The sequence below is a fragment of the Dasypus novemcinctus genome, chromosome 10 (assembly GCF_030445035.2).
Source record: "Dasypus novemcinctus isolate mDasNov1 chromosome 10, mDasNov1.1.hap2, whole genome shotgun sequence".
In the NCBI taxonomy this organism is placed as follows: domain Eukaryota; kingdom Metazoa; phylum Chordata; class Mammalia; order Cingulata; family Dasypodidae; genus Dasypus; species Dasypus novemcinctus.
In genome coordinates, this window is record NC_080682.1 from 97,547,857 (window position 1) to 97,558,643 (window position 10,787).

General features: G+C 36.8%; 1 protein-coding gene across 1 annotated transcript; it reads right to left on the reverse strand.

Annotated features, from left to right (window-relative positions):
- Positions 1-2,380: 2,380 nt before the first annotated feature.
- LOC101434580 (olfactory receptor 51G2-like) lies at positions 2,381-3,339 on the reverse strand. Its single transcript, XM_012518327.1, is given in 2 exon segments — positions 2,381-2,508; positions 2,511-3,339. Coding segments are annotated over 2 exon segments (957 nt in total).
- Between the last annotated feature and the right edge of the window lie 7,448 nt (positions 3,340-10,787).

Below are 10,787 nucleotides of genomic sequence, written 5' to 3' on the forward strand. Positions count from 1 at the left end.
GCATCTTCAGGAAATTATGTTAGGCAACAGTTTCTTAGATATTATATGAACAGAGGAAGCAACAAAAGAAAAAACAGATAAAGAGGACTTCATCAAAATTAAAAGCTTTGTGCATCAAAGGACTTGAGTATGACAGTAGAAAGACAACCAACATAATGGGAGAAAATATTTGGAAACCACATATCTGATAAAGTTTAATAACCAGAATATATAAAGCAGTCCTACTACTCAACAAGAAAGAATCAAGCAACCCAATTGGAAAATGGGCAAAACACTTGAATCAATATTTCTCCAAAGACGATATACAAATAGCCAAAAAGCACATAAAATGATGGTCAACATCACTAGTCATTAGGGAAATTCTATAAAAAACACAATGAGATATCATTTCACACCCACTAGAATGGCTACTAATAAAAAATGGAAAAAAATTGTTGGAGAAGATATAGAGTAATAGATCCACACATTCCTTTTTGGTGGGAATGTAAAATGTTGCAGCCTCTATGGAGAACAGTTTGGCAGTTCCTTTCAAAGTACAGACTTGCCATATCCCCTGTAATCCTCCTTCTATGTATATATCAAAAGTATTTAAAGCAAGGACTCAAACAGATGTTAGTACATCATTGTCCTTAGGAGGATTATTCACAACTGCCAAAAGATTGAATCAGCCCCAGTGTCCAGCAACAGATGATGGACAAACAAAAGTGGTGTATACATGCAATGTCATACTGTCCTACCATAAAAATGAATGAAGTTCTTTTTTTTTTTTTTTCTGGTTCTGATCATTCTTATTTATTTATTTTTTTTGATTACATTATGAAAAATATGAGGTCCCATTCAACCCCACCGCCCCCGCCCCCCACTCCCCCCACAGCAACACTCTCTCCCATCATCATGACACATCCATTTCACCTGGTAAGTTCATCTCTGAGCATCACTGCACCCCATAGTCAATGGTCCACATCATAGCCCAGACTCTCTCACGTTCCATCCAGTGGGATGGCGAGTGGGAGAGCCGAGCCGCGCCGCGGAGGGCGGCGGGCAAGGGAGCCGAGCCCAGCCTAGCTGGGCCGCGGTGGGCGGCGGGCGGGAATGAAGTTCTGATATAGGAAACAACGTGGATGAATCTTGAAAACATCATGTTATCTGAAATAAGCCATACACAAAAGACAAATATTTTATGAGCTCACTGATATAATTAGTATAAGCAAATTCATAGAGTAAAAAACTAGAATGCAAGTTGCCAGGGGGAAGGACGAGGGTAGGGATTAGGGAGTTAGTGATTAATTGATACAGAGTTTTTGTTTGAAGTGATGAAAGAGTTTTGGTATGGATGGTGATGATGGTAACACAACATTGTGAATGTAATTCATATTAGTGAATTATATATTTGAGTTTGGTTAAAAGGAAAAGTTTTAGGTTGTATATATGTTGCTAGAATAAAAATAAAAAAATAAAAAAACCCACAGGAGTATATAACACAAATATGAACCCTAATGTAAGTTAAGGACTATAGTTAAGAATATAATTATAATCATAAGGTTCCACCAGTTTTAACAATGGTACTATTCTAATGCAAATTATTAATAATAGAAAAAACTGCAAGTGGGATGTTGGTATATGGGAATTTTCTGCATGATTCTTCTGTTAAACTACACCTATCTAATTTTAAAAAAAGTTTAAATAATCTAACCCATTAATCTATTCATTTTTCATACAGCAAATACAAAACTAAACCCTGATATATGAAAAGCAGTCCATCTGTGAGAGGGGATGCCATATTGAACAAAAGAGAAAGAATCCCTGTCTTCGTAGGAAGTATGCTTTAGTGGGGATATTCTAAAATACTTCTATTATCAATGAATCCCAAACGTGCCCATTATCCCCATTTACCAAAAATTCTTTCTCCTCAGCTCTAAGGCAAAGAACTATGCTTTATGGATCCATTTGTAAAGATCCTAAGTTATGTGTTTAAACTCTCATCTCCATTTAGCATAACAGTTTACTTTATGGAGTTTTTAATAATATGAGACTCTCCTCCATATATCTCTCTATATATCTACATCTGCATCTATATAATGTATGTTATCTATTTCCAAGGTCTATAATAATATAAACCTCTCCTCCATATATCTATCTTTATATATATATATATATATATCTGCATCTATATAACATATGTTATATTTCTATATCCAAGGTCTATAATAATTTATTGAACATGTTAGGTGCTCAATTAAACTTTGTTTCATGAAAGATAAGTAAATAAGAAGGTGGATTGTTTTTCCTATGATGAATGAGATGACTTCATTGGGAAGAGGATGGTGTCTCCTTCTTACTTCTTATCATTGCTGTATACTTTCCTCTTTCCATCAAAGATTTAATGTCGCTGGCTGACTCTGATGCTACCACCATGCAACTGGAAGAAGCACAGCATCCTTAGTAGGATCTGCTTGGTCTTGATGGTGTAAACAACTGGACTGAGTGCTGGAGGTGTGAGAAAGTGAAAAAGGAGAGCAGCACATGACTGCATGGGGAAGCCTGTTTCCCAAATCTGTGAATCATGGACAGGCCAATCATAGGTGTGTAGAAAAGCAGCACGGCACAGATGTGGGAGACACAGGTGTTGAAGGCTTTGAGGCACTCAGTCTTGGAGGCAATAGACAGCACTGTCCATATAATCAGTCCATAGGAGAGAACAATGAGCACTGAGTCCACACCCAGAGTAGAGAGCACTACAAAGAGACCATAGGCACTATTGATGTGGGTGTCGGCACAGGCCAGCTTCATGACATCTGGGTGCAGGCAGTAGGAATGGGAAAGCTGGTGATGCTGGCAGTAAGGCAGCTTCTTTAACATGATGGGGGCTGGGATGTGGAGACTGACACTGCGCACCACGATGGCCAAGCCCAAGTTGGCAATCCGGGTGCTCGTGAGGATGGTGCCATAGTGTAGCAGGTTGCTGATGGCCATGAAACGTTCAAAGGCCATTGTCAGCAGCACAGAGAATTCCATGATGGAGAAGTTGTGGATGAAGAAGAGCTGGGCCAAGCACACATCCACCGCCACCTCCCTGAGCCCCAGCTTGTAGATGGTGAGCATGGTGGGGAGCATAGAGGCAGACAGGCCCAGGTAGGTCACTGCTAGCATTGAAAGAAAGTAATACATAGGCTGGTGCAGGGAGGGCTCTGACCTCACCACCCACAAGATCAGGCTGTTTCCTGGGAGAAATGCCACATACATGGCACACAGAGGGAGGGAGAGCCAGCTGTGCACAGCCTCGAGGCCAGGGAGGCCTGTTAGGAGGAAGTAGGTGTCAGTGTGGTTGGAAGACAGCATGGTGATCTTGAGAAACAGAATTCCGAATGTAAGTGCAATCACAGCCCCTAGAATCAAAGGAATTTGTGGGTCAGAATGTGTAGCATAAACCTAATGCTTATACAACTCCCCAAAATAGTTCTCTGGCAACTCATGAACTTATAATTTCCCTAAGCATCTCCCGTTGTCCATAGATAAGAAACTCTTAAAAAAGCTGTGTTTGAACTATTAGAAAAAATCCTGTCTACATGGTAAGCCTAGCTCAGGAGCCACACAAGAAAATATACTTTAAATCACAGAAGAGTTTTAAACATGGCTCTGGAAATGATCTGAAGACAGATTTGGCCCCAACTCATCATTATACATATTGGGAAAAGAATTCTAAGTTTCAAGATGGTGTCAAACCTTGGTTCAGAATCCAAATGGCCTCACTTACCAAGTCAAGTTCTCCTTTCATCACTTCACACTGTCTTTCAATAGTTATTCTACCATGTGGTAAATTTGAGAAACTTGCAGGCATTATCTGTCATAATTAAAAAATAAATAAATAAATAAAAGAACAACCCTTGGCATATCAGCTACCGTGTGAGCACACAAATACCACCTACAAACACACACACACAATTGGAAATGCCAACTTATGACAAATATTTTAAACATTTATCTAAATATGAGTAATTCTCTGAGTGGATCTGTGCATGTGGTACACTATTTAAATAGAATGATTCTTAACTCATAGAATGTCAGATTGGTTGACTTAAAGGTAGTCTTTAACTACTTAACATTAAACTAAAGAGAATCCAGAAACTAGAAAAGACAATTACTTGTCAATAAATTACTATTTTGATTCACATAAAAACTATATATCCCAGAGATATACCACTCTCTGGGGTTCAATCTGTCCTCTCTGCACTTGCTTCCTGGACAATTGGATGCAATCTCCTCCCTATATTTAATCCAGTATGGGTTTCCTCTTCTGATAATACCACAGAAGAGAATTCAGTTCAAAAGCTTTTCCTCTTTCCTCCTAATCATAAACACAGGTGATTTCTGAAGTTTTCCAGGAATACAAAACCTTAATGTATAACCAGCAAGGACAACTTAATCTTGAACAGTCTTAATTAAGCATATACTTACTAGATTTATGTGCTTTCTTTTTTTCTCAAATGACATTGATTTTTCTTTATTTTGTTACCAGTCCTCTCATCTATTCTAGGACATGCAGTTCAGTATTCCTCTGACACTGAAAAGTAGGGCTACATAATTAATCCTGCTGCTTTTTCTTCTGCAGATAACAATGCCCAAGCATAATGCATTGCATTTATATTTCACTTAAAGCACTTTACAAATAGAGCATTTTATAATATTTCAACCCTCAGAAGTAGAAAGGTGAGTTTTCATGCCTAGCGTCTAGATTAAAAAATCATCTCTAAGATCTCAAGTGCATAACTTCCCTAAATCTAGGACGGTCATGAAGGAGCACCTAATTCTAGGTGGCTCAGTGCTTTGCCATCTGAGTACTGTGGCTTGTAGCTGAGGACAATAGCTAGCTCTTGTTGACAAGAATCAGGATACTCACAGACCTCATCTTTAATGAAAAGTAAACTAAAGGGGGGTGGATGTGTCTCAAGTGGTTGAGTACCTGCTTTCCACTTGGGAGGTCACGGGTTCAGTTCCCAGTGCCTCTTGTAAAAACAAAAACAAACAACAGGCAAAACAAATGAAAAAAAAAAATAACATAGGGAACCTGATGTGACTCAGTGCTTGAGCTCTGACTTCCCACATATGAGGTCATGGGTTCAATTCCCCATAACTAAAAAAAAAAAAAAAGTAAGCCAAAGACTCCCATTCATCTTAATTTTTCATTTCCTACATGTTACCCCTTCTAGTTTTTCATATATCAGCCTACTTTATTATATCCATGTAATAATTAAAGTGTCCAAGGCACTGTTCTATATGTAGGAATAGAGCTATGAAAAAGTAATAAGGTACCAGTAATGAAGGAAACATAAGAAACAAGATTATTTTAAATATGTGTGAAAAATAAAATAATGTGGCAAGAGAAGGTGATGCTGCATTAGACTGAGAGTTTAGGGGACAGCTTTCTGAGGAGATGCCATTTGGGATAAAGATAACAACAAGTAGGAACAAGACAAATAAAGGTGAATATAATTAGGTGGAGCTTCATAGAGAAGTGTCAGGAAAAACCTCAGATTATTAGAGTTTGTGTTAATGAGGTGACAGGGATCTGCTAGAGCTGAATTTATGATAGAAGTATGAAAGGTAAGAGAACAGAGAACTAGAATCAACAAAATCACCTAAGGAACTGCATTTCACCTATATAAAAAAAATCTTAAACAAAACAAAATGTTAAAAGCATACAGAGAATTCTCTGTTGTGCTGAATATGTATACCTAGTGACTCTGAATGGCAAGAAGAGACCTTGCTCCTCAGGGCCAACCTCTGATATGCCGCAGGCATGGCCAGGCACAAAAACAGTTTCTTTGAATGGGATGCTCAAGAGTATTTAATCACTGGTGGTTAAAGAACAGAAAATATATGGCAATTGTAATAAACAAGGATAGTATGTGACGGCTAATAATTTGTTGGGAAAAGTACTAAATTATAAATAAATGTATGTTGGCTAATCTTTGTTGCTTCAAGAAGTTGGGCAAGTTGTTTAAACCCCACATTTAACTTTATGAATTTCTAGTCAGATACTGACAGAGGGAACAAAGGCAAAATAAGGTGAACACATAGTTGGGGACATTGGTGAGAATTATGCACTCAGATTAACTGAATGTTCTCTATGAGCTCCCCATCCACATTCATCTTGCAGTGTTTTTAAAACCCAGAGAAAATCTTTAATATTTCTTTAAAAACTGAAAAGTCCTTTGCCTTACCCATAGATCTCAGATGCAAAGAAACAAGCACAGCAATTGTACTTAGGGTAAGCAGAACTAGGATTTCTAATTTTACTGCATTTACTCAGGCTTCAAGAAAATAATATTATGGAAAAAGGCATTGAGATGCTCATATACGTAGACTATGTCCCAATTACTTTTCTTATGTTACACTCATCTGATTGCATAGAAGATTAATTTGGTGAGCTTGTAATCGTGTAATATAGTTTCCTTGTTTTAATAGTTAAGAAATACTTGTTGAATGAAGGGTTTGGTGATAATAAGCATAAGAGTGTGGTCTTTAGTGCTGACTATCACCCAAACTCTAGTGGGGAAGAACCTTGAACACATGCCTTACTAACTCAGTACTTCTATAATTGACATATAGAAAAAAAAAAAGGCACTTTCATATATATTTTTCACCTTTAATTTATTCATATAGTGTCTAGACTCTGTTAAGGACAATGAAACATCACATAGGGGAGGGTTACAGAAGAATGATTTCACAAAGAACTATTAGCTTCTCGCAAATAGTAACTGTTCCTTTGAATGGTAAACAGATTTTTCAATCCTCTGTAGACGTGTGGCTTCATGGAGAAAGATGAGAAGTCATTCTGGGTTTTCCAATACCAATGTTGATTTTCTTCTGCAGGCACATTACGATTCAGGTCAACAGCTTTAAGAGCCCATAGTCAGCTGTGGTAGTAATAAAACAATGGGTTTCATGTTCACAGAAGATTCTGTTTTCTCATTATGTACATATACTCATATATGCTGTAAGACTTCAGTTCTTCTCATCTTCTGAACAAGGGGGAAGGAGGCAATTGCACTAATTCTTATAGCATGCCAATTACATAAATTTATTTGATGATAAAATAAGACAGTGGATGGAAGAGTTCTTAGTATTCTATAAAGTACACAGGAAGTAAATAATGATTGCCAATGCTTGTTCCTTAATTATTTCTAAATGTACTTACCATGTTCAAAATGCAAGGAACTATCTCAGGGATGATTCTACAAGATTTACAAAGAATTTTATTTATTCTTCACTGCCCTGGGTTTATTGATTCAGTTAACATCTTTCTCACCTACATTTTTGCAAGAAGAAAGAGCATGTCTTTTCAGACTACCTTCATAAACCAACAACCCCTGTTCCATTCTGTCACTCAAAATTTCCCTTACTTTGTTGGCAGAGAATCAGTCTGTTTATATCAGGCTTTATTTAAGACATGGAAGACTTTCAATGGTGAGTTAATTGCCCATCTCCAAATTTCACATTTAACTGTTTTCCTCTGCTATGACAGCACATTTGATGAGGTCTTCAGGAAATTTAGTCAACGGCTCTGAGCTGGTACCTGAAAGTGAAGAGCCTCTTCTCTTCCTCTAAATGTTTGCTATACCATCTTTTTTCAGGGTTTTAACTAAACACATACTAATATTATTCTTAAATGAGCACTAACAACAACCATGGCCAATGACTTTTCCTTTTTCCTTCCCAACCCCACCTCATTGACTTACCCACAAGGAGACAAGAACTGAGAACATCTCTTCCCCTTCCTAGAAGTCCGTGGCAGAGCTTCCTCAATAGAGAGTAATTTTACAGCTAACCAGCCACCCTGAGCATCATCCACACAAGAACCTGATAGGCACCAAAGGCTTTGGAACAGCAGCTGGCTTTAACTACATCATTGCCAAACAAGTTCCACAATGGGTTATAAAGAGAGCCATTGTGACTGGGAAATCCTTTGGCCCTCCCTGTCTATGTCTGAATACTTAGGTTACTAAGTCTCCTAATATTGTAGTTAAAAGGAAATGGTGTGTTTTAGAGTACAACATCAGACATCAGTGTTGAAGATGGTTTCCACCACTTGCAGTGATACAAATTACGTAAGTTTCCTTTTCTCGTTTTTCATGTATTTAAAATATATTAGTATAAGCATTGGGAGAAAATGGACGTAATGGGTAACAACATTGGCCCTGGGGTCAAACTGTATGGGTTTGAATCTCAACTCTGTCACTTAATAACTCTATGTCTGAGTATGTTATTTAACCTCTCAGTGACTCAGTTTCCCAATCTTTGAAATTTAACTATTGAGAGAAACTAATTCATAGGATTATTGTGAGAATTAAATGGGATAACCTATTAAAGGATTTATAACAATGCATGGCAATACTCACGACTATATACTATGTTTCATATTTATAAGAAATATAATTCTTATGAAATATAATTACAGGAAACAAAAATATTTTGAGCGTTTAATGCAATAATATAAGTAAATCACTTACCATAGTTCCTAAAAGACCCAAATTGAATATTTAGTCAATAACAATAGCTATTATTCTAATTTTCATACAAATGCAATGAAGAAAATTTTTCTTGTTCCAGCAGAAATAATAGAAGATTAGTAGAATGAAGGATTTTCCAATTCTGAGGACATGTCTCTGTAGTTAAATAGAAATCAAAATACTAGCCACAGCTTTGAATATAAAGGCAGACAATCCATGCCCTCCAAAGTAATGTTTGTTTTTTTCTCTCATTATTTTTTTAAATGTTACATTAAAAAAATATGAGGTCCCCATATACTTCCCCACCCCTCTTACCCCACTTCTCCTACATCAACAACCTCCTTCATCATTGTGGGACATCCACTGTATTTGTGAATATATTTTGGAGCACTGCTGTACCACATGGACAATGGTTTACACTGTAGTTTACACTTTCCACAGTCCACCCAGTGGGTCATGGCAGGACATACAACGTCCAGCATCTGTCCCTGCAATACCACCCGGGACAACTCCAAGTCCTGAAAATGCCCCCACATCATACCTCTTCTTCCTTCTCTCTACCCTCAGCAGCTACTGTGGCCACTTTCTCCACACCAAGGCTACAATTTGGAAGAAATTGTAGCAAATTAATGTTTTATAAAAATTCTGTTTCACCCTATAGTTTTAAAAGAACAAAAATCTCAGTTTTGTTGTGGACAGTCTTTGTCAAACATGATTATGAATGTGGTAATACCCAGAGGCCTTAAAAACCTTTCAACTCATAGCTATATATCATCAGCAAATAAAGGTTATTGAATATATATATATATCCAAACAAAATTGCAAATCTAATCCTGGGCAAGATATATGAGGTATATGAGACATAAAAAGCAGACAGTGCAGAGTTGTGATTTCTTGTATCAAGGGAAACAAAAGGTGGTCTCCATATTCACCCTGACTTTCTGCCTAGGGCACTTTACAAACCTAGACAGAGAACTTGCATTCAATTGAGAGCAAATCTTCCCTTACTGAAGATAGAACAGATCAGATTTCAGATAGAGTGAGACAGATCCAAATTTGGAGGCAACTACTAGATAGGAATGAGTTTCAGAAGGAAGGAGTCCTGCTTAGATATCCATTTGAGTTTTTTACAAAATATTGTTGTGCATATTCACAGAGCATGACTCCAGAAAGCTTGGCAGAAAACAATTACTGGGGGGGCAGGAATGGGTTATATGTTGGATGGAGATTCTGGAATTCATACAGTATTCAGATACAGTGTACTTTCTGCGAGAAGGGTGAAAAAACATCTTTGAATACTTTATGCCTTGATTTGAAATCCTGGAAGCATACCATAATAGTAGGACTGCTTTAACATGAATAAGGGCATAATAAATCCTCACTTTAATAAAACCTAAAACCAAAATGCAAAAGCACCAAGATGATCCTCCAGTAAATTAACTGACTGCTAGAACAAATCTTGACTCACTTTACATAAAATAATATGAACCAGATTATCACAACCTGGTGGGCATCAACAATGCATGATGTACACCCAAAAATGGACAAATAAAAAAGTAGAAAAATATAACCCATTGACAAAATAAAACAAAAGAGCAATAGAAAAAAATCCAGGATGATGAAGAGATTCTGAAACTAGATCAAAAAGGACTTCACAAATATATTTATATACTCAAATAAAAATATAGACATAATCAGTTGCCAGATGGGTAACAGAGAAATGAAAAGTATATAAATGAGGCCAATGGTAATTATAGATGGAAAGTCTAATACCTGAACTAAAAGGGAAAAAAAATCACATTATAAGTTTATCATTGTTACCAACATATTGAAAAAACAGAAGAAAGAGGAACTTGAAGTAAAATTGAATTTCAGTAGCTATGGAGAGAGTTTGAGAGAAACAATCCAAGATAAAGCAAAGAGAAAAAGCACTGAAAGAAAATTAACAAGGAAAAAAAGAATTATGTGTAACTATCAAATCTGACAATGTGTGAATGTAGTCAGAAGAGGAGAAAAAACAGAAAACTGGGTCAGGAAACAAGTTTAAGAAACAACAGGAGAAAAGTTTCAAGTGTCCTAGAAAAAATGCTCATATTTAAGAATATCAATAAACTTCAAGGATCATTAGGACTAAGAAAATTCTACCTGGGCACTTCATATTCCAACAGCTGGAAATTAAAACTAATATAACACCAGCTAGAGATCCAAAAGTTAGTGTCAGAATAGATCAGCAGGGCTCACTTCCATACAAAAACAATGGAAGAAGGGCAAGAAGCT